Below are 25,199 nucleotides of genomic sequence, written 5' to 3' on the forward strand. Positions count from 1 at the left end.
CTGAAAAATCTCGGACTAGTGTGCCACACGGCCGCCGTCCTTTAGAAACGATGTCATTTACTTTCTCCAGTCCCAGTATACAAGAAATACAAGGTACGTACTATAAATGCATTAACTTGTGGCTGCCTAACTAAGAGAAGTACGCTATGTATAGATGAGGCCCGTTAGCCGTACATGTCCGCTGTGAAGAGCAACGTGGCGGCAGGACCGCTGTAGCAAGAACTCCTGCTCACCCAACAAAAACAGTCTGTGTTCTAAGTAGTCTGTTACCAGTTGAATCACCATGGAGAGCCTGGCCAGTTTGTCTTTCGTTGGCAATATCTGCCAACTAGCTTTCCAGAAAAAATCGCTCACTTCACTGTTCAGACCAGTGGGCTGCCTTCCCTTCTTGAACCTCCCCAAGCGTGCGTCACCTTGTTCGATGCTCTTTTTTTGTGGAAGAGTTCTTCGCATAAGCGAGAAACTGAGGCGAGTCGAGGGTCCAGGTCAGGCACAGCTTCCTGTAAACGACTGAATTGCTGGACTACCTTTTTGTAAATCAATGGTGGTTCTTCAGCCGCCGGACATCTGTTTCCGAGTCCACGCGGTAGTGCTCTCCTTGATGGTCCTAGCCAGAACAGTACCAGCGGTCGAGCAGAGGAGTCAACTCGTTCCAGAATGCAGAGTATACTCCTTTCATGGCAAAGATAGAGGAATAGATCTCGATACACGGAAAGCTCCAGCCACCTTCTGACTTAGGCCATCGCAAGATGTCCCGTGGCAACTCGTGATAGCAATGGGTCGCGCTAATTTTGCGTATCCTCTATTTTGCGTCTTCTGAAGCTTGGCTGCCAGTTGTTCCATATATCCACTATTACGAGAAAAGCTTGCCTTGTAAATACTAAAATATGTAAGGCTAACGAATCTGGAAATTTTTAAGCGATTGTACGGACACAAGCCAGAGCTAGGAAGACGTTGTCGCATGCTGCTCCTATGGGTGCTCACAGACATCAATCACGAGACAAATATTTTAATTAAATTCGTAGTCAAATATTTATAATATAATTTTATAATCAGCACTTTTACTGCCGTGACGGTATTGTCAGTAGCCTCCGGTGTTTGTTATGCCGCAAGCAATCAAGTCGCCGAATCCAGACTGATTACGGTTTACCACATCACAAAGCAGGCCTCAACTTCCTCTATCTTCTTCGTACTCCTTTGTGACGTCAACGATGCTGCGCTAGCTCATGCTAACGTCACCGTGAAACCGAAACCGAAGACGGCTCCGTTTTGTTTCTTTGAGTCACGATTTGGATCCGCTGAGATTACTGGTGAGGTTTAAATGCCAAGAACACTTTTAGCACCCTAACCAGCCAAAAGTACGGGGCCGGGCGTCGGTCATGTTCCGACGTATGGTGATTAATCTCAGATCGAACGACCTTGTGTTGTGCAACACACCGAGAACAGGAACACAACGTTTCGCGAACAAAGAACGTTCGGCTAGAGCGCTAGATTCTAGACCACACAGTAAATCTCTTACACCTTTCGCGTGTAAATATCTCGTCCTAAATATGGCTACACACCTTTCTGTGCGGGTTTCGCACAAACACTCTGCTATAGCCGTGTTCAGCTTATGAGCGGCATCTCGAGTGCTAAAGAACAACTTGAACATGACTATAAAGACTTCTAAACACGCTTAACATTCTGAAAAACGAATAAGAAAAAATAAGCGCTATTTCAAAAGGGTGAGCTTTGTTTAAAAGTCGGTTTCAGATGGGTTTCTGGTACCTTTTCTAACACTGTTAATACACTTTCACTATTGTGTTTACGGAATTAAAAACAAAAGAAAAAGAGAAGGCGCTTACTCGCCCAAAAAGGTCTCGTTCACATGCTGAAAAATGTGAAGGAAATTACTGTACACTCATTCTCGTTCTTCATCAAAACCGTCCGCACTTCAACCCAGGTCTTCTTTGTTGCATTTTGCCTGTTGCCGAGACACTATACACTGCACCTGAATGTTATTCGTATTCTCCTACACGCTCTGTTAGTTTGTAACTAAGTTTGTCGTCGTGAACACGGCTCTTGATGGACAGACATATATTACAATAAAAATACCGTGAACTCATAATCCAATAGCGGCCCACATGCTATAGCATACAAAACAAACGTCCGTTCTGCTAAAACGTAAAACCTTCCCAAGCACAGGTACCAAAAAAAGAAGAAAAAGCAACAACAACAACAACAACAACAGTGCATTACAGCAACGACAATCCACAGCACATATGAGGAATAATAATAAGCTGCCGTAGAACTCGTATACGAGGGATTGCTTGTATATAAAGCGCATTATCATCTCCCATGTCGTCTTATAATAACCTTGCAGAACAGCTATCGTTCAGAAGGCCGTACGAGTATAGTTCTCCACTAATTGATAGCCACTTTAGACGCGCATCTTGATTACCTGCTCCAGCATTCGGAATTACAACCAGGAACCTTATATCAGCTGTGACCCATCAGGCGCACGGGATGAACGAGCAATCGTGCCGTACGTCTGTGGGGGAAAGCGTTCTGGTTGCGCATGCATGCGAAGAAGGGGGTGGGGGGAACGCGCTTGCTCTGAAAAGTGCTCGTCTACCTCATCCCAGTCCGCAATTAGAGAGGCGCTCCTTTAATGAATTCCAGCGAGATAGAAGGGGTTGTCTGCTAGTCTGGCGCGCACACGGTATATATTTTCTGCCGCTATATACTCAATCGCTCATATACGTTGCGGATGCCACGGAAAGTAAATGAGGCTATTAAAAGGGAACCTAAGTGCAAAAAACAAAAACAAAAAAAAATCTCGCGCAATGAAGGATGCTGTTACCTTGACAGCAACATAAAAGAAACGAGGACGTAGTTCGTTCCCTGGCTATGCTATTCGGAAATAAAGTTAGTTGTGAGTGTGCGCTTGTCCCCTTCTCATTCATGTTCCACGTGTACTGTTTGGCGCGCTACCATGTTGGTTAAATTTTATCGCCCGTTTCTTGAAGATGATCCGCCATGGTTACTGAGGACCTTCACACCCAATCGGTGGCACAATCTCATGCCCGCCTAAGCCTAGGTGAATATGAGGTGATCTGACCGAACGCAACGACCGTACCTATTACAAGATGGCACCTTCGCAATCCGTTAGGCTTAGCGTTGCCGTGTTTCTCCTGCTCTAGAAGTGCTTCAGATGGTGTTGTTCAAGTGCACGTAAAAAAGGCTCTAGAGCACACAATTTTATAATTCTTAAATTTTTAGATTCAATATATGACCTTCTTTCACTTGTATGCGATATTTACCTTTCAAACGCTTTCACTAATTTTTAAAAGCCAGTGGTTCCGGTAACGAACTACACCCAGGAAGGAGATTCATCAATGGCGTCGCGTCGTTCATGCGGGAAGGAAACGGCAATTTACTTCTCAAGAAGCGCGACAATGCGGATCGGGTACTCATTGGTCCACTGAAACGGTTCGCTCAATCATTGTGGGAGTTTTTTTTTAGGAGACCAATGACGGGACGCTCCGCAATTGCCGCGCTTCTTGAGAAGAAGAGGCAAAGCTGAGACTGGCGGCTTCATTCGTGCATACATCACGAACAACGCAGCATATAAAACTCGTTCCTTTTGTATTGCTTGTCAAGGTAACAGCATCTTTTGTTCCGAGAAATTTTTGCAGCTTAGTTCCCCTTAGTGTAGCTTACTTAAAAGTGTTCTGGCACCTATGCACTTCAGGTTTTAATCATAAAGGGGCAATAGCTTTGGGCAATAGATCATGGGGTGCACCTTCACCAATGCGACGGCCGCGAGAGAGGTCACGTGCTTACTGCAACCAATAAGATACCTGCGAGCACTATGGTCGTGCATAAATGTAAGAAGTGCACATACAGTGTAGACTTCATAGTAGAAAAACAGCATGCCGGCGTAGTGTTATCGACGATTAGATTAGATTACATGGTAGAAAAATGGCGTTGTTCAGGGTTCAAGTGATCTGTTTGACCTAATTGCGTTAGTCTCTGCAATGCATATTTTTTGCCCCAGAGGTAATCGCTACACGGTGAACTCTGCGAAAGCTATAATACTGGATGATCCAGAAGAGATAAAGTAATTGGTTAGATCGGATAACACAGTTTTGAACCCATTCCAGATAAGCTGTTATTGGGCTGAACTGGAATGCTCGCTTATCCAATCCTGCTTCAAATAACCCATTGCACTCGATTTGTTGCACAGCTCCCGTATATGTTTAATTCACACTTATGGACCTCCATGACTTGAAACCAGAGAAATGGGTTCTGCCCTTGTACTGTAAACTTCGATTAATCGATTGGCATACCCATTCAAGAAAAAAAAAAAAAGAGAGAGAGAGAGAGAAACGTTCAGTTGCCTCTTTTGTGTGTGTGTGTGTGTTCACACATTTTACGCTGTTAGTTGAGATAATTCTTGGAATGAAAATGTGCCAAGTGCAAATGCCACCAAATTGCTAACCTACAGCAGATGCATAAGAGCTGGTGCATAATTTGATTAAGTATCGTGATGCTAGGCAAAGATAACAAATTGTTCGGATTTCAGCATTCGTTACGCAAATATGACTTGTAAATTGCCTTTACTTTTAACGCGATAAAAAGCAAGTTTAAATTAACCACTGGAACTGTTAAAAAGGAATTATCACTCTGTTTTCCTTTGTTTTATACGCAGGGATACGAGGGATTAATTTGGAATAATGAGTTGTTTATACCCGAGGCACAACAACAAGAACTTTATTGTGAGGATGAGGAGGAGGAGGAAGAGGAAGTGAGATGTTCTATGAGGTACCGTTCTGCTAGAGTACGTATTGAGAGAGTAAGTTCCTATCGATACAAATGCCCAGTTTTCGTGCTGTTATCCTATCTTATATTTTTAGAGAAACAAAAAAATTACGAAGTAAGCGTACTTGTGGAAGCACCCACAGTGTTTCATCTGATGTTAGGATGCTGTGTCCTTCCCGGAAGTCTTCCAATGGTGCCTAATCGAAAATAATACATATTTCAAACAATCACAAGCTTAGTGTCCTTTCATAAACCTTTTTACTGCTCTCGAGCCTTATTCCAATTTCCGCCAACCTTACGTCTCTATCTCCCACACCCACATAAAATCCGTACGCGTCCATACCCATACTAGGCGATTTCTTCACTGACCTCATCAACATATGATTAACTGTTGGAATAAACCTACCTCCAGTACCCTCTCAGCAGGACAACTTCATATTCCGTTCCTGCATAAGAGTTGGCATTACTGGGGGGATATATTTATTAGAACAGAGAAAAGGAAAAGGTAGAAAGGTCAGCCAAACGGTATGTCGTCTAAAAAAATAAAAATAAAGTAATTACGAAATAAAGGATAAATTAACGAAAGGTGAAAGAAAGTTGAGATAGATTAAAGGCAAATAGGATTTTTAAAAAAAGAGAGAGAAATGTGTATGAGGGTGCAAGGCAAGGGTGAAAGGCGAGGGTGAGGCAGGGACGAATGAAATGAGGAGACTTGAATTCAGAGGCTGTGCATGGGACCTGTGTCGCTGAGGAACGTCAGAACTGCTTTGGTCAGAGACCGCTGTGTGGGATGTCGTACTTGGGGGGGGGGGGGGGGGGTCGAGCGGTCTACCTGTCTAGATTGTCTGCACGTTGGTCGGAGGAGGAATAGAAAGGGGGTAGGGGAAGAGTAAGACTCGCGTGTTCTACTGGCAGTGGCCTTCACGGACGGCTGCAGTGTCGTACAGTGCCGAGCAGAATAGCCGAGAGTGGCGGATTTCATAATTGTGATTATTGTTTGTGTCATGTTGCTCTCTTTCATAATTGTGTTGCATATGCGCTATTGTATGCACCTAGAATCCCCCCCCCCCGCCCCTATGTAATGCCTCGAGTATGAGATGACATGTGACTTCTCCTCATACTAAAGGAAATGTTACCGACATGTTTATGTTAGTAGGACTTAGTAGGTTAGTATGTTAGTAGTTTCATCATGGCGAAGCGCGCCGTTCTTCCAGGATGTTTTTCGTGACAAGATGCAGAAAGGCTTCGCTGCGTCCATGAGCATCGCAAAATAGTAAACAATAAGATAGTGGAATACGGCACTTCAAAAAAAAAAAAAAAAGCTAGACGCGCCTCTTAAGTGCCGCTCATGCACGCCAACCACTTACGCTACACAGGCACAGCAACGAGGTATGGTCAGTCGCCATTCATTGCCGTAACCGTTTAGCAGACACGTAGGCTGTGTAACCTCCTCCACATACTAGCCCCCTCCCTCCCGCTGCCCTCTCTCCACCTGTACCCGTCTCTATGCCGGCTATAGCCACCGTTGCTTCGCGGTGCTCAGAAGACATTAAGAAAAACGCACAGAAGCGAAACTCACTGAGGAGGCAAAGAGATCCCTATATCAGGGTTTCTTTTGACAGAGAAGTATTTTGCACGCGGTAGTGCGTTATAGCCCTGCGGAGTTCTCTGCCCGCGGTAATAAATTTTCCTCCTTGTTTTCAAAACGCAGATTTAGAGCTCGCGGAGTAATCGGTCATCCTCGGTCATCCTTTTCCTCCTGAGCTCCCGCATTATTCCCAGTAAAGCACTGCCTCGCATACAAGCGTAATGCCATTTTATCGTGGACGACGTCCGCCATCCATATTCCACTGCATTCACTGGGTTTTATATTTCAAGAATGTCGGGAATAGCTGGCCTTTGCGTCAGAGCGTATGGATGTCCCAGACTTTAGTGGCTACCCAAGAGGCTTTCGGGAACGGCAGACATCCGGAGCGTCTCTCGAGATTTAAAGCGGTATAGTGCACTTCTGCCGCAGCTGCGTTGACCAGATAAGTCGCGTTTTAGTGCGGAGACCCAGAGATCGTGAAGGCAGTAGTTTTTCAAAGTCAACTGTGGGAACGCGACCTGAAACTGCGCTGTCTTGCATCACAGCAAGTTTTGCAAGTTTTGCATATGCAGGCGTGAAGGCCATTGCGTTGTGGAGAATGCAAGCGAACTGGACCCTGATAAGAAGAAGAAGAAGAAGAAGAGGACGAAGAAAAAAAAGAAACTCAACCCTGGTTAATGCAAAGGGAAAAAAGGAAAACAGAAAGAATAAAATTTTTTCAACAGGCCCCTTCAGCTCAGTAAAGCCGTGTAGGCCGGTCCATTGCTTCGTAGGGCAACGTGACACCACGTGAGGGTGCCATGGGGACGTGGTCGCCGCACTGTGTTTAGGTACGCTGAAATTCTGGTAGCACCACAGCAACAATGCGAAAAGAAAAGAAAAGAAAAACATTTTACAGAACATTACAAATCTTTCAACACAAATTGAATAGTATTTCAATAAGGGTTTTGACAAAGATTTATCTTAAACCATTCTCTTGTAAAGCTACTGCATTGAAGCGCAGATGCAGCCAAATTTAACGTTCTACACTCTTAAAAATGAACTTCACCGCATAGCACGCTCCTAGCCAACCATAACCTCGAATGATATCGTTATCTGCCCTGATTTGATGAAAATGGGAGGCGTACGCCTTTTTTGTGACACTTATGCTGTTCATAATTGTCACAAAAAAGGCGTGCGCCTCCCGTTTTCAACAAATCAGGGCAGATAACGATATCATTCGGGGTTATGGTTGGCTAGGAGCGTGCTATGCGGTGAAGTTCATTTTTAAGAGTGTAGTGGTTGTACCGGTAATCAGAGGATGTGGGTTCGAATCCCACCGCTGGTGCCTTTTCTTCAACTCCCATTATTCGATTCGGCCAAGTTTGCTTTGTGGTTTTCCCACGTTCTATATTCCACGTAAATGAACCTAATTTTATTTATCAATTGATTTTGGTTTATACTCGTACTTATACGGGCGTTCCCGACGAAATAGAAGCATTTTTCAAACCCAAAATTTGCGAATCGTGTTTTGTAGTCACGCACCACAGTGGGCACAACAACAATAAATAGAAGATGACAATGACATGGGGGGTATATGTTTACTAATAAAAAAAAAAAAGAAAGAAAGGGAAGGACATGGAGTGTTTCCCTGCTGGAGTGTTTCCCGGTCTGCTGTGGCGACAGTACAGCACCCCATTCTACATGAGACAACCACCACAACAACAACAACACGTATGAAGTAGAATTGTCTGCGCTTTCTCGCAATACTTCAATCGCGCGTTTCCACTAAGTCGATTTGCTGCGAAATAATGGCATAACGCGATCTATTGCCCAATCCCTCGGGACCGCGGAGCGGGTAAAGAACATGCCGAAATGCGCTGTCATACTCCATCACGATATTTATAACCACTAAAATCATTCGGGCACTGCGCAGAACCGAGAGAGAGAAAAAAAAAAAAACAGAGGCCAGGAATATGAACAACGAAAGCGAGAACTGCGAATTGCTTTCCAATCTGACGCTGCTACTGGGCGTGCTGTTCTCTCCATAGACACGCGGCGAACGTGAGGTAACTAACGATGGCCCCTGGTTGCCAACACAAACCGTGGCCTTCCATTTTGTAGGCTGCTGGCCATTCGAACGCGACCTGAATGCAGCAACTCTACCAGCAAAGGTCACGCTGCCGCAGTTGCAAGGCAATAAAACTCATGCGCGTCTACACGGGGAACAGACGAAGCGTTCGATGCGTTCGCACGTCTTTTACGTATACATTCGTTCTGGCTGAAGTCTGTCTACCCAGGCTGTAACTGTCTTGCTTAAGTGTTGACTAGAACGAGACTGGGTTGTGGAGATGCAACGAGTACGTATACCTGCAAAATACATTGCAAGGGAAACAGGACAGTAACGGTGTATTCGTACGCGCGCACTCTAAAAATAGAATTTCACCGCATAGCACGCTGTGCACCAACCATTGCCACGAATGATAGCGTTGTCGCTTCTGATTCGCATACGCCATACGCCTTTTTGCATCAATTATCATTTTTCCAAATCGACACACAAAGGCGTACTCCACCCCTCTCTCTCTTCGAACTTAGAAGTGACAACTTTACCATTCGTGAGTGAGTGAAGTAAAAAGAAGGCAGAAAAAAATTGAAAAAATTGGCACCACCAACGTAGAACCCGGCTATTCCATACTACGTGAACAACTCTGAGCACATGAACGTATGCAGACATCCAGTACGAAGAGTCACACATAGTCACAGCAGGCACACACACACACACACACACACACACACACACACACATAATAAAGGAGAAAAAAGAGAAAGGAACAGTGAAACAACAGAAACAAAGGAACAAAAGTCAAGACTTATCGTCAGCGCCAGTTTCACACAGGAACGAGACCAAGGCACGCGGCGCGAACTGGCTTTGATGCTGGGGTCGCGCACCCAAAACCGTAGGTGAACCAAAAGGACGACCGTCTAGGGCCGCGAGCGAGCGCTGAAATTTACCTAGATCGGGCATCAGAGTATCGCGTGCACCACACAAGGATATGCTCTGCATCTTCGAGGACACCATTATCTTTCGTGGCAACGGTTGACGCGCAGCGTGATATGCAGTGAAGTTCTGTTTTTAGAGGGACGACATACACCAGAATACTCCAGCGGAAGATGGCGCAAAACATCATAGATCCTCTGCTGCAACGTCTTTTCGTGCTCTTCTGACCACGGGTTATATGCTGCTCAGCATGTATCCGCTCAGCGTATATCCGTAGCTCATATATTTCGTAGCAGACGACAGGGCAGATGCTGTGGTCTGCAATGTGCGCAGTGTGCCACTTCCCATATTGCGAATGCTGAACATAAGACGCAGCGGAACTTCCGCCCCGTGTGCATTTTTTGTTTGTTGCTTTTTGTTCCCCTAGAATATTCTGTGAGGAAATCGCTTGAGTGAATACTGTGTAGGAGGAACAAACGGCAAGACGTGGAGACTCGAACGACTTGTCTTTCCCGCTTAGTTCAGATTGTGCAGACGTGCCGTATAAAATATAGAGAAGAAGAAATGTGAAAAACATTTAACCACTGATATCCAGCATACGTTGAAACATATCAGACGCATAGTTACCTGCATTATGTACAGCTTATTTCCGAGCATGTTAGCGCACCGTATTCGACAATTGGAAAGCCACAAAGCTACCAAAGACCATGAAATTTCAATACAGCACTGTTTTTAGCCTGCCCAGCACCTCAGTTCCGCCATGGTGTGGGGAATATCAATAATCGTGTCCACGTGTGCTGCGTAGAATATAGTTACTACTGCTTACAGTGTGATTTGTGCTTAAAAGTATTTAAATGAGTGCTATTCCGTATAAGAAGGGCGTGCCTATTGCCATGCAGTTCCTGTTAGATCTGTTGCTCGTAATATATTTTACTGCTTAGTGTGGTGTGTATGCCTCATCTTTTTCATCGTCATCCGACTCATATACTAACCCACATGCACTGAGGTATGGTACCATAGTTGTTACGGTGAGTCACCCCATCCCATAATCATTGATGTAGTTGTTGTTGTTGCGTAGTGTGTTAGCATAGATAGCACTCTGTCTCTACCGTAGGAGCCTGGAGGCTTTGGCTAAGAAATTAGTGCTTTGCTCTAGGCTGCGCCACGATTCGTGAAAAGAAAATACTGACGGGATACAAACGAATACAAACGGAGTGAGAAGAGAAAGACTTTTTACGTGGAAGCCACCATATGTTGCAGCAGTAGTTCTTCTCTCTCTCTCTTTTCTTTCTTTCTTTGTTGTAGCCCAACACGTTGCATTTCTTCTGATGAGAGAGTGTTTGCTCAGTGCTCCTTTCTGAGAAGTATTTGCGAATGCTGCTATATTTCTTGTCGCGCCAGTGCCAGGCATGAAAGGCACCTCTGTTTTGCAACTGCGTATTTGCTCCATGATTAGCCATCAGAAAACGTGCAGAAAGGAACGTGCAATCATTCGTTTCGTTTGTATAGTAATCCCCGTGGCACGTAAGATACAGAAAATCGTCTTGTTGACAGAAACAGATAAACAGAAAGCAAAAACAAAAGGGAGTTCGCAATGAATGTTGGTTCGGTTTCGTGGGGGGTAAAAACAGAACGGAGACAGTTACGGGCGTGAAAAGGGTCCGCTGCGCTAGTCCTCCTATACTTGGAAAATGAATAGAAGAAAAAAATGTTGTTGGAACGCACCAATACGGTCTGTGGGGCAGTTAATAAATATTTGTCAATATATAGTAGTGAACACGGTTGTAGTGTAGAGTTGTTTGTACGTATATAGGTAGTGAATTTCTTTTTTCGCTGCTCGCGTTCTTTCCTTTCACTCTTCCTCTCTCTTTCCGCGAGTGCGTGGGAAAGAAAGAAGTAGATAACAACAGTTCAGTTTGTTCTTAACTTCTAAACAGCTGAGATGCGCAACAACCTCGCATTCATGTTAAACTGCAGCATGAAGCGCTTCCGATACGTTAAGTCACAATGGAGATTGTAATCGACAAATTCGATAACTCGAATCATCAGTTCCCATGGAGTCATCATTTCTATAAGATCCCAACGAGCGATAACGCCGCTGTCGATCGGCCTACCAGTCGTTATTAAAGCAGCACACTCTGAGGGAATGTGGTTTTCCCCGTTGTTTACTTCGTAGAAATAATGTAACCCCGTCAAGATGAACGGAGATTGCTGTCAAATATCTGGCAGATAACCAGAAAAAAAAAAAAAGGAAAAAGTTGCGCATGCGCCTGACAGGTTTGGATGTAATGAGGGCTTCGGAGTCCGACTGGGCGGCATGGCGCCGCCGGTTTGTGTAATCCTTCGCTTACACGACATTCGTCATAGATACCCCATAGCTGCTCCCTGTTTCTTTTTCGTTTCTTCTTATTTTCTTTCCTCTTCTTTTTTTTTTTGCAAGACGAAAGGCATGATGTATTGCGTTATGTATATCCATACGATGGAAGCGCACGACGCATGACAAGGTGTTTTATCTATGTCTTATCCACAACAACAGCAACAAGAGATACATGCCTCATCATTCACAGGAAGTGATTTCCAAATATGACACAGAGAATTGTGTCTTCAGGGTTTTTTGTCATCGTTCTTATACTGGGGGCGATTCGCGGAAAATTTATGAGATGTTGTAAGCCGCGGCGCCATTGTATATTTTCTTTCTCTCTCTCATCGAGTTAAGTAATTGAAACGAAAAAAACAAACAAAAAAACATTAGGACGTGTATGACGGTGGAGCTTAAAAGCACGGGTATTGATCGCGCCTTCAGGAAGACGAGAAAGATTTCATTGGCTCACAGTATGGGAGATCATAATCGGCTATGGAAACCGAAACAGCAAGAAAATGAACGTGTAGCGAGCTGTTTGTGCCGTTGAGGGATAGACACGATAACGAACAGATAGGTTAGACAGAGATAACGCAGAAATAATGCTAGCTCTCGAAGAACACGCTAAAAACAGAGCTTCACCGCGTAGCACGCCGTTCGCGAACCATTGCCACGAATGATAAGATTATCGCATCTGCAGTGGGCTTAATCACTTGCACGTCTAACGAGCTGTCGAGTGGCGGGAAATTGAAAGAGACGGGCACCTGACGTATGCTACGCCCTTCACGTATCGGGCGCAGAGCGCCGTGCACATGTTTTATCGCGTGCCATTCTGGACGAATGCCCCGCCCCTCGCTGGCTCGTTAACGCGTAGAAGCGATTAAGCCTGATTCAAAGAGAGAAGGAGGCGTACGCCTTTTTGTGGCAATTACCGTATATCCAAAGGCGTACGACCCTCTCTGTCCTGGAATCAGAAGCGATAACCCTATCATTCGTAGCAATGGTTGGCGCACAGCGTGCTATGCGAAGCCATGGAACTCGATCCTGGCTTTCTTTTTTGTTTTTGTATTGATTGCGTCGCTAATTACCCTATCCCACACTTCAGCCAATCAAACCTACGTCACATCCTGAAGACGAATACCGTATACTGTGTGTTTAAGGCGCTGCGACGTACTAAAAATGCTATTAATTTTATTTCGTAGTATGAATCAATCACTCAGTCATGTAAATCAATCAGTCAGCCAATTAAATATATATATATATAAATAAACCCAAAACTCGGTATGCAAAATTTGAATGACGTCAGGAAACATCACGCTGCGGGGCCGGGGGACGGATTAAAGAAAAGGAAAATAATTTTCTAGGAATTTTCTCCTAGGAATTTTCGAACGAATCCGCAGAACTTCATAGTTTCGGATTCTCCGAGAGTATATAGGTGACGTCACTGGGAGCTCTCGGGCGTCTGTCACCTAGCAGCGGCGCGCGTCTCCGCTCTCGGTTCCACGTTGGAAGACAGCCAGCGCAGCTGTGATGAGGAAGGGAAATCGTCCTTCGAGGACCCGCCACAAGCGTTGATGGATTGAGCACCCCCATGACGTCATACGAATGAAAACTAGAAATGGATTGATTGATTGTTTGGTAAAAGAAAAAAAATGGAGATGACACTAGAAATTAATTTTACGATGCTTTCGTGTTACATGCAGGAACAATATTTTGGGAGCGTACTGTGTGACATACGTAGATTGAAATGACATAACTTCGGTAGAGTTCCGAAGGCGTAATATTTATTTAGCAATGACACACTAGCAGTGTGAAACGAGGCGCACATATGTCAGTGAACATCTGCCCAAGACAAAAGGGCATTTCTGAACTAAACGAAGCGTGTCTCCAGTATATGGAATACTTCACAAAAGCGTTTCTCCGAATGGTCATCGTGCCAGGACGTAGGAAACAGCAGAAAAGAACGGCAGAAACAGAAGAATCATGCAGAATGGATAGTTGGTATCCGTCGAACACAGCCAAGCAACACACTACTACTGTTAGTGCTAGTGGAAAAGTGCACGTTTAATGTCATCGCGTTTAATGTCATTCCAATCTGACGTGTAGCACGACTATCGTAAGAAATGGCATTCGGGACCCGTCTGACATTACATTCATTTTTTTTTTTCTGCCCGCGTGGCACGGGTATAATTCAAGGAAAAGGTGCTGACTCTAGGAATCGAACCTGGTGTTCTGATTTCCGGTGAGATATGCTACCGCTACACCACGACAGCACGACTTTCATTTGAGTTGGAGTGCCCGAAGTAAAAGGGGGCCGGGCAACCAATCACGCTGTTCCCATTCTCTCTGACATCTTTCTCACTCACTCATTCAGACTTGAATTCATTAACTTGTGAGCGTTCGAGGCTTACGTGTTTGTGTCGTCCACATACTGGTGTGCCTGCCTCGGTCTTGTGATAAGTCGTGTGTTTAGTTAGTTAGTAAATTAGAATAAAGTAAACCTTGGAGCTTTCAGCAACCCACCATGGGTGCTACCTGCTCCATTGCAAAAGCTGTATAGCTATTACACACAGTGAATGTTGAAAAGTTTATGACAGTGTTTAAAAAAGCTGCATGTTTTTCTGTGGCAAGTTCAGTTGTAAGTAATGCAGGTGTGTGGTTCGGTCTCGTTCGTTTTTGTGTGCTGTTTTGCTGTGTTCCACAGAAAGAGAAGGAAATGGAACAGAAAAATCAGTAAAATTGAGCAGTAATATGACTTGCGATACGATATTGTTTCATTTTTCTGCGCTGTTCCGTAATTCCGTCATCCAGTTTTTTCCCCCCTATGTATATGTCAGAAGATTTCGCATTATCTCCATTCGAGAGGCTTTGGAGTTTCCTGAATACATTAAAATGAATTGGAATGTTAGTGTGCGTCGTCCTCCGTTGCGAATCTAGCTATATTTCCACTAGGGTGCACTGTTCATAGCTTTTTGCTCGGTAAGGACGTCAACGGTATTTGTTTGGGTGTTGTCCTTCATCTCGCTCGAAGGGAGGTTCAGATTGTTTATGAGGATCTTGCATATCCTGTGCTTATATTGGAGTTGTGAAGTGGGCAAACAAAAGTGTTTGAACAGTTGGAATTAAGTTACTGTAATGGAACGAATTCGGGCGGTATTCATGAAGTCAGCGATACATTGGAATTTTTCTCGCTGTAATGCATTTTGGTTTAAATTTTTACTTTCTGAATTTTTCTTAATGTTCAAGCGCAGTTTGGAGGCGACTCTTTGTCGGACACGGATAGGATCTGGCAAACCCATTTCCAGAATGGGTACAACGTGCGAAAAATAATCCTCACGCTCGGCGCGAAACGAAGCCTTTTGTTAGCCGAGACTGGCGTTTAGAAGATTGATGACGTTGTTTCTTGCCGATTGCCGAATAGCTATTGTTCAGCTATCACAGAAGGCAGGATTTGGTTTAGGGGTTGGCCGGAATGTCTTGCACGTTAAATTACAGAATAGCAAATTGTGTGCAAGACAATATCCTATACCTGAACACAAGGTACGACTCCTGGTGACTGCGGTCTAATTTATTGAACGTTTTCAAACAGAAGGAGAGAAGAAAAAAAAAAGAACTGTATTGTGCTTAACGGTGAGACATGTGTAGGTCATTGTTCAACTGAATGAATTGACATTGAATTCACATTGTTCACCTATTGAACCCAATAAGGAGAGAACGCAATAGGACCGGTAATCCAGAAGATGTGGGTTCGAGTCCTACATCTGGCTAACTTTTTCAGTGACTTCTATCTTTCATCATAAATATCTTAGGCACTTGAGGCTTTGTATGTATTTGTCCTTTCTATATGTTCCAGCCTCAGAACATCAATTGTCTCAACGCAATAGGAGTACGGCAGCTCTCCTGCTCCTAGCAAAACAGGAACGATGTTATCAGCAGACAGGGCCGCGGCTGTCCTGTACAGGAGATTCAAAATGCACTATTTAGTTGAATTAACGTTATCAATGGGGCCGGTCTGTACATTATTTTAAATTGATAAAAGACCCTATATAGTGCCAGGTACGAATATGGCGATACGAAAAAGGCACGATGACACATACGTTCGGTTGATTGAAGTTCTGTGTTTGTGTCGTGGTGTCTTTTTCGTCTCGTCGTATTCCTACCCGGCACTATGTTTTTGGCAACTCTGCAGTGACAGCCCTAAATCTTAAATTTCGGTCGTCATTATTCCTTCGTCTGTTATCACACCATATCATCTCATCCTGTCTACAGTCGTGACGCAGCCCATAGGTGAGGCCAACAACGGCAAGCATGTTCGTCACCACCACCACCACCTCCTCTTTTTTCAGAGTCTAGTGTCATACTGATCGATTGATTGATTGATTTGTAAAAGAAAAAATGGAGATGTTAGCTTCGAGCCACTCGGGACTGACTACTCCAGGGCGCGTTATTAAGAAAAGAAAGGGAAACTACACAAATCTATACACTTTGAAATGGAATGAATGAAAACATCACAACAAAACTTGGTACCAAAAGCAACAGTGTAGGAGAGTCCACGTGCGAAATCTCAATGCACAAAAAACAAAGGGCGTCACAAAGTGTGAAAGAGGTCCGCCGAGACAAGGAGTTGCACAAGGGCGCGCGTGGCGGACGAGGGAGAAGGGCTATGAAACCCTGGAAGAAGATACATTAACATCTGTCGTATGAGGAACCGGTGTAGACCAAGCAATGCCCTTGTAGAAAGTCCCCAGCGGGCACCACAGAGGTATCGCAGGACACTCAACCGAGACTCAGCTCTACCGCCTCTCAGACAACGAACCTCCGCTCTCCAGGACAGACAGCGGTCAAGAACCACAACAAGAAACTTATGGTGTGTAACACGCCGCACGACATGCCCACTTATATGAAGCTGAAAGTTCTTCAAATGACGGCAAGTGAACGGCAAAAATACAGTATTCTCATGAGAGAGGTCCATGCCTGTGTTTTCCAGGAAAGCAGCAACAACATCAAGGGCACACTGCAAGCGCCGGTCGATACACATACTGATCGATATACATCTTGGAACCAATTCTTCGTGTTGTATCTTCAGCCGCCCACATTTCATTCAGCCCGCATTCCAACAGTTTTTGCTTTTCTAAAAAAAAAAAAAAGGAAGAAATAATGAGGCTTCTCAGCTCCCTGTTTGCGAAGGTCGTCACCAGGCTCCTTCACAATCGATATCAGCTACACTCTTTAAGCGCGCAAGGTCAAACCGATATACTGCCCTATATGTTTCTTCTCCATCACATAAACTGGGGAAACCAATAAAATATGAAAGAGTCTAGGAGACCATCAAAATTTCTGGTTCAACCTCTTCCTTTACATCAAAACTTCGTGTTTCGACATCGCCACTTGTTTTTCTTCTTGTGTGGAACAGAAAAAAAAAAAAAAGCAAACACGCATCTAAACAATATAGCGAGAGAGAGCCGCAAAGTTTTACTGCAAATCGATGGCGCCTCTCCGGTGATTTATCTGATGTTCGGGCAGGGCAGCGTTGAGTCTCGTGGGTAGAGGTGCACTTTTTGCCCCCACGCAATGTACGGGACGATAAATAACGCACCAGACGAAACAGCAAAGTCGATCTCAGGTTTCAACGTCTCAACCCTTACGTGAGTGTGGTGTTTGCGTCTTTTACGAAAGATGACGAAGCGACGAATTTTAGTGCGCTGCTTAATAACACCGGTGATGGAAGGCCGCATCGCCTTGTGTTACAGCGGAACCGGGAGTTTTAGAAGATAGCAGCAGTTACATGCATGACGATGGGATGAGACAGGACTATAGATAAATGTCGGAAGAATTAAACACACACACATGATAGGAACTTCTATGATGGAAAATTCACGATGTAAAGTACAACGAACAAGGCAAGAGGCGGTGCTAGACGAGACGAAGCACGGCCTTCTCTCTCTCACACGTACCCCTTCTGTCCTGCTTCTTATACTTTGCTGTGCGAATTTTCCTTTCTAGATTGAGTATGAACTATCCCGTTCAACAAATTTGGTCTGAGTAACGTGTTAGAAAGACAACCATTTGAGACAACGCCAGAGACACATAGTCAAGAGTGTATAGTTTTCATTTAGAAGGGGAAAAAATCACGTGACGGTTAAGGTTGTGGAACGCGAATTTCGGCGACGGCACCGTCGGCATCGGGCCATCATTTCAAACCGTCCAATTCTAGTCCAAGCAGTGCATGACAAGTCAACGGCAGGCAATCGCAGACCATGCAAGCAAGTGTAGCTACATGGGTTCTCCCTGAATTGCATGAAGCCCCTCATTGGCTCTTCGGCTTTTGCTTGCCTCTGGCGCCTCTTTGGCTCCGCTTCCGCGGCATGCACGTTGCGATCCTGACATCGCACTCTCTTGTTTGCGACCTCTGCTGCACGACGAGCTGGGTCTTCGCGAGCTCTGCGCTCCGTACGCGTTCGCGTGCTCGCCGCAAAGCCTGTGCGTCAGCAGGACCCGGTATCTGCATGGCATCTGAAGCAGAAGCACTAACGGTGTCTTCGACTGGTTGCTTCCGATCGCTCTAGAGCGACGTTTCATCTTCGACTGGTCGAAACAGAACACTCTTACTGCATTCGACTGGTTCATTTCTCTTGGCTCTTTCCTCCAACTCGGAGCGCTCTCGAGTGCTCTCACCAACGCCGTCGGAGCAGTTGCGAAATCTGGTTGGGTTCTGGTCACGTGACTGCGCCAGCTTCCGCTGAGTAGTGTTCATGTTCCGCCATGCCTGCCATGTTCTGCAGTTTGCGTCGTCGTCGTTTTGACTACTAGGGAAAGACCGGAAGTCACGTGAGTTAACATTCCCTCTCCGCTCCTCTGCTCGAACTTGCCCCGTTCGGCTTCTGCACGATTCTTCCGGCTCGGAGCCGGACGGAGATGCGGCCTGACCCGCTCCAGCTCGGAGTATCGGGACGACCAGTGGAAGACACCATAAGGTTGTTTTTATACTCAAGCGCCAGGCTAACATTGGTTAAGTGGTTGCTCCCGAGCGTGAAGCGTTTGGCACTCCTACCGTTAAGTGGTTACGGCCGTACACAGAGTTTCGTACGCGAGCGCGCTCTTCACGCCCCAGCTTTTGGAGGGTGCACGACAAAGGGGTATCGTGCTCCGTCACGTGACCTCTTCCCTCCTCTCCACGAAAGCGAAGAAAGAGAACGCAGGACGTGGGGCGGCAGCAGAGCAGAGAGAGTAGAAAAAGATAAAGGGAGTAACAGCAGCACAGCGAGCGTGTTCAGGCGTCCAAGTGCCGTTTAATAGCTGCTCCAGGAGCACGAAACTCGGAGAGCAGCAGAAGGAGTAAGAGAGCAGATACCTGACGCTCCCCATTGTCCTCCCCGTCGTCGTCATTAATACAGTCGCAATGCTAAAATTGTCCTCTGCCTCGTCGTCGTCACTAATACTGTGTTCGCTTTTCCTTCTGCGGACGCCGCCGAAACCGCGATCGAGGCACTACAGCAAAAAAAAAAAAAAAAGGATCGAAACGAGGCACTAACAGCTGTCGCTGTAAAAAGAGCAGGGAATATCACTATTATCGAAAATGCGGGATTAAGAAAAGCAAGAAAGAAAACAGGATAGATTGTGCGCTTTGTAAGCAAAAGGGTTTTGTGTGTCTTTTGTGTGCCTCGAAGCACAGGTATGACAGGCCAACAACTCTCTTATAAGCGTCGATTTTGGAGGCCAGTTTTGTATTTTGTCATTGCGTGACAAATAGAGCAGTAAAAGGGAAGAATGCACCAAGAGCGTACAGAGTACAAGCGCTATAGAGAGAGCAGACAGGATTGCAATCGTCCTGTGAACCCTCTTTACCCTTCCGTCCCTTTTGTTGCGCTATTTCTTGACGCAGTAACAACACGACGCACTGCACGACTGCCTTTGGTGGCAACGCAGAATGGCAAAGAAAAATTCCATAAGGATTATTTTGCACACTTTGCCCGCTCGAAATTTCATTATATTGCTTCCAAAAGGCTAATCTAGCACCAGCCCTGACTATTTGCCACAGCAAGAGTTCAGGAACATTAACGAAATTACATAATCCCTACTTCATTTTCACCGCTGTCAATGCAGCCCCAAATTGCTCCTGTGTGGTCGAGTTTACAGAAGCGCTGTAAAAGTAATTAGCCGTTAATCCTTCTAAGCAGCGTCGTGCAGAGTCGCCCGCCATGCCTCCCATTTTATCGAGTTATTCGTTCGTGTCAGGCACGAGTAATAGCTGTGTGCATACCTCGTGCGGCTGCATGAAACATTCTAAATCCAGATGTTATAGCAGAATATTCATACGTAACGTATACTGCATTCCCCGGAGACAGAACCACGTAGAACCAGCATGAGACTGGTTGAAACTTTAAAAAAATTTTTGTATACTTAGTGACGTACCTAATGACTCTATTTTCGTTCTTTGCAGTTGACGCTAAACAGCTGAGGAAATGGTAAGTCGTGCTTTTGGACTGTATCTATAGTGTACTTTGGTTTCCTGTTACCGTACTGCTAAATGACATTCCTGGGCGCATCTCTTGACGGAGCGCTGTTTGGGTAAGGAGTAACGCTGTGTTATTCCTGCGGCAATCACTGGAAATCTTGCTGTGATGCTGAAAGTATATCGTGGGCACACTTCTTCGTATTGTTCCCAAGGCGTGCATGGCTTCAACTTTGTCTTCAAAATCCTGTGTGGTGTACTTTATAACTGCCTGTCGAGAGAAACCTATAGTCCAAAGCGTTTTTTGTTTGTTATTCGTTACAGTTTTTTTATAAGAAAAGCTAAGAAAGCAACATTCATATTTTTTTTCAGGTTGGTTATATGCCCGGGCGGACGTTCTCTCGAAAAGAACATTACCCCACTTGCAATATCTAAAAAAAAAAAAACCCTGCATATTTAGACGGAATAAGAGTGTTCCTGTTCATTGAGAACTGTCTTTTGTGAAGTGTGCGTCCTACAATACCCGGATGCACGACCTACAACCACAGATAAAGACCTGTACATGCTTTCACGAACGCTGACGAGATTCCTCAGTAGCGTCCTCAATGGCTTCGGTAGTGCCTCGGGCACGCGCTACTGTCCTCAATGCTACTCGTGCGTAACGCACTGCCAAGGCTACTAAGGACGCCACCGAGGAACTTCCTCATTGTTCATGCAAGCGGGACCAGCTTGACATGCAGCAGTCGCGTATGGAAGCACCGGGTTAGTTACAGCAATGGCCGTTAGAAGCGCTGCATCGCAATATTGGAGAGAGGAAATGAAATGTACATTGTCATCATCGCAACCGTCTTTCCTCTGCGGCATGGTATGGCAAGCTCGCCGTGTGCTTGGTCTGGTTGCTGTGCACACGCTACCCTTCGTCATAAACATTGCCCACGCCATACATGCCGCGTCTTTGGCAAATCGCGTAGTAGCGAATATTGACAATTAGCGGCTTATTCTCGGCCAAATCTAGAGCTGAACCCAATGTGAGGTCTAGCCAGGCGACATTCAAGAACAGAAGGCTTATTTCGAGCCCAGCACAATTCAGGTTCGTGCGGGACATTTGTAGCACCTTTGTTACAGGAAGAATTGGAACTCTGCTTGTGGCATTTTATACGAGAGTAAATTTTTATACACTCTCGACAATAACTTTAACGCCAGAAAAAGTAAAAAGCTGAGCCACAGAGCCCGCCACCGATTTCGAAAAAGAGTAAAGTGTGTCTGTTGCTGTGGGTGGTATTAAAAAGCTCTCTCAGAAGGGAACAAGCTATACGATATAGAGCACATTTTGGAGCTTTCAACTGCCTGAACTATTAATTTTATGCGGTGAGCAGCAAGCGAACGCGGCCTCATTAATATGAAGTACTTCGCGCGAGTTGCATTAGCGCATTGCAGCCAGAGCAAGTCGAGTACACACATAGCGAGTGCACGCTTTGCGCCAGATACAAGCTTACCACGAGCTCAGAGCGCTAGCCGTGGGGTGATCATTTTTAATGGAACGTGCATTTTAACGCTAGGAGGGACATTAGAGATCACGTGGTCTGCGTGACCTCCCTTCCCCGCACGGTACCATTTCTCACGGCGCAGGCCATGGCGCAGGCTCTCACTTCTCCCGACATGTCGCTCCCCAGATTCCCTCACTCCCGCTACTCCTCCCGCTCATCTACAGGTGCTATTTCGTATTGGCCAGACGGCATGTGACGTCACAGCTCATATGATGCACAGGGGTGAACCAAACCCGCCATTGTTGCGAGTACCCTCAAGCGGGTGCGTTTCGCAGAACCGCGCCATCTGGTCGTGGTCACACGTCATAGGCAACGACACTTTGAGGTCATGTGACTTTGTTTACATGTCGTTTTAGCGCTTGTCAACATATTCCCGTTGTCATAAAGTCAAGAGATGAACGTAGTTTGCCAGCGTTATATTTATATATATATATATTGCCAGCAACAATACGGCGCTTCCTCCTCGACATGGTAGCCCTCCTTAGTTCAAAGTACATCGCATCGGCTCAGTGCATCTTAACGTGGGGCTGTCATCACATCTCTTGAAGTGGTGATTAGTACGAGCTCACAAGTACAAAACTGCGCTTTTTAGTGCGAGATTGCAAGATAAAAATAATTACCGGGATGTAAAAAACACTCCAAAATGGCGCACAGAATGAGCAAACGCGTTGTTTACAAACGGTTTAGCCGCCGATCACGGGCGCCGCCATCTAAGGTCACGTGCGCAGTGACTTTGGCTGGAACGTGTAACCATGACCTGTCCGGAAAACATTGAGTTAGCCCAGCACGCTTTCGTCTTCGAGCAATTCATTGGATGGCACCCCTGTGATATGATGCATGTCCACGGGTAGCTTACTCGGTGCGCTCCTTTCTTCAGTCTGAGGACAGCTATCGCAGCGTAATTTCGTTTGGCTTGAGAGATCAATGAATCGGAAGGAGATACCATTTTTTTTTCTCTTTCTTCGAAAACTTCTTTTGAACTGAATATTAGCACGTAGGAGGCGAAGCGAACAAATTGGTGATTCAAGAATAAAACTCAAACCAAAGTGAGGCGTTAGTTGATATTCAAAGAGTGTCACGGAAACTATATATCACGTGTTCACGTCTGTTTTGCTGTGATAGAAAATTCGAGGTATGTAGTAGTTGCGTAGTAGGCAGTAGGTCTCGCATGGCGCACTGAAATGACAGACGTAGTGTTTAGAAGTGTGCATTTATTTCACAGATATATTACGGCGATCTCTTACAAGCTACATGCGTGACCGAACTCGTTCTGCGTGAAAGTGTTCTCGAGGTAAATGTCCGCATCTTGCCAAAGATCGTCGTTAGGTGCCGGAGCCTCTACTTGCATGGATACCACGCGTTCGCTCCTTTGTGGACCCGCTGACTCTGAAGTGGAAGGAGTCTGCAGTCCTGTTCTTTGCTAGGCTTCTCGATCGGCTTTGTTTCTCACACGATAGAGCCGGCAACGCTTCGCATTGCTCATAGGCGGAATGATTCTATACATGACATTCCCGGGTAAACATACACAGGCCCCCCGCCACAATTTCCGGTGCCACAAAGACTTCCGGTCCTTCCGCGACTAAGGACGCTCGGAACCAACCGCCATGTAGAATTATACCTTTCGCTTTCCCGATTTGTGGAAAACGGGAGGCGTATGCCTTTTTGTGGCAATTTGAATTGCCATAAGACAGGCGTATACGACCCTCTCTCTCCTCAAATCAGAAGCGGTAACTGTATCAACCGGCACAGTGGTTGGCGCTGAGCGTGTTTGCTGTGAAACCGGATGTTGTTTTGGCACCAAACCGGAAGCGGTGAAAACCGCATGTATTTCTCAGGGTACGATGCCATTCATTAGCCAAAAATTTAGGCATTTCGAGCTGGTGCCCTGAAAAGGGCACTAAAGTGCGTAGATATCTCTTCGGGATAAGAAAGATTCCGCCATCGTGACAATAACGCAAAAGGAACGAGATTTACCCGGTGCACCGTTTGTAATTAAAACGTGAATAAAGGTGCCAATTTGGAGGTTACTCTTTCCTTCCTTTAAATCGGCGCAAAAGGTCAAGGGTACGGCACCCCGGCGCATCAAATTGTCGAAGGAAATATATTGCGGGAACTATCCCTTCCCACATTTCTTTTTCCAATCAACACGGAACGAGGGGAGCTCCGACTTGGCTGTGACGCGTACACTCTTAAAAATGAACTTCACCGCATAGCACGCTCCTAGCCAACCATGATCTCGAATGATATCGTTATCTGCCCTGATTTGTTGAAAACTGGAGGCGTACGCCTTTTCTGTGACAATTATGAACAGCATAAGTGTCACAGAAATGGCGTACGCCTCCGGTTTTCAACAAATCAGGGCAGATAACGATATCATTCGAGATAATGGTTGGCTAGGAGCGTGCTATGCGGTGAAGTTCATTTTTAAGTGTGTAGGGATGCACCTCGCCGGGACGCATATCATACGCATGTGCTGTAGTAGCGGAAGCTTTCGGTAGTACCGCCATAGAAGGTAACAGGGACAGAATCAGCGTATCAACGTGATCAGACACACAAATTATAGCCAACGCTCGACAAACGACACTCTACGAAACGGAGGCTACGCAGTCACCGCGAGAAGCCCAACTGCGAGCGGAGTAGTATGGAAGTATGGACGAGAGAGCTGGGACCGTTATAATGGCGCCGTCATATGATTATGAAGTCCATCTCTTGTATTGTATACGTTCCACAGTGCTACTCCAGACATAAAATACGGTTTCTAGCGAGTCAATTCTTGAAAAAAAATCCATATGCTATCTTCATTGGCAGGTGGGACATTTCGTCATAACGACGCCTTCATTCGTCATTTTGAAGTGAAACTTCTCATTACACACACCTCAGAATCAGCACGCATCGCGAAATAGCGCGCACTTGTTATACACTCTTAAAAATGAGTTTCACTACATAGCATGCTCCTAACCAACCATCATCCCGAATGACAACGTTCTCGCCCCTGATTTGTTGAAAACGGGAAGCGGAGCCTATTTTGTACTCGTTATGCACGCGCATAATGCCACAAAATAGGCTCCGCCTCCCGTTTACAACAAATCAGGGGCGAGAACGTTGTCATTCGGGATGATGGTTGGCTAGGAGCGTGCTATGTGGTGAAACTGAACTTCACCTTCTAACCAACCATCATCTCGGATGACATCGTTCTCTCCCCTAATTTCTTGAAAATAAGAGGCGTACGACCTTTTTGTGGCAATGTGCAGTACATAATTGTAAGAGAACAGGCGTACGCCTCCTGTTTTCAACAAATCAGGGGAGAGAACGATGTCATTCGAGATAATGGTTGGTTAGGAGGTGAAGTGAATGCATTCCGTTTAATGCATTAAGTTTGCCGTGGGGCTAGGGTATTACTCTTCCTGCATTGCATTGCGAATGTATTCGAAATAATGAGATTTGATACCTGTTTCTAGTAGCCTACACTCTAA

General features: G+C 45.5%; 1 protein-coding gene across 3 annotated transcripts in view; it reads left to right on the forward strand.

The window, feature by feature from the left end:
* Nucleotides 1–25,199, forward strand: part of LOC135368310 (frequenin-1-like) — a 209,234-nt gene that overhangs the window by 108,873 nt on the left and 75,162 nt on the right. For all 3 annotated transcript variants that reach the window (XM_064601499.1, XM_064601500.1, XM_064601501.1), the window contains exon 3: nucleotides 20,168–20,192. In XM_064601499.1, coding sequence (XP_064457569.1) covers nucleotides 20,168–20,192 — 25 coding nt within the window. The remainder of the gene's footprint in view (nucleotides 1–20,167; nucleotides 20,193–25,199) is intronic.

The sequence above is a fragment of the Ornithodoros turicata genome, chromosome 9 (assembly GCF_037126465.1).
Source record: "Ornithodoros turicata isolate Travis chromosome 9, ASM3712646v1, whole genome shotgun sequence".
Classification (NCBI taxonomy): Eukaryota; Metazoa; Arthropoda; class Arachnida; order Ixodida; family Argasidae; genus Ornithodoros; species Ornithodoros turicata.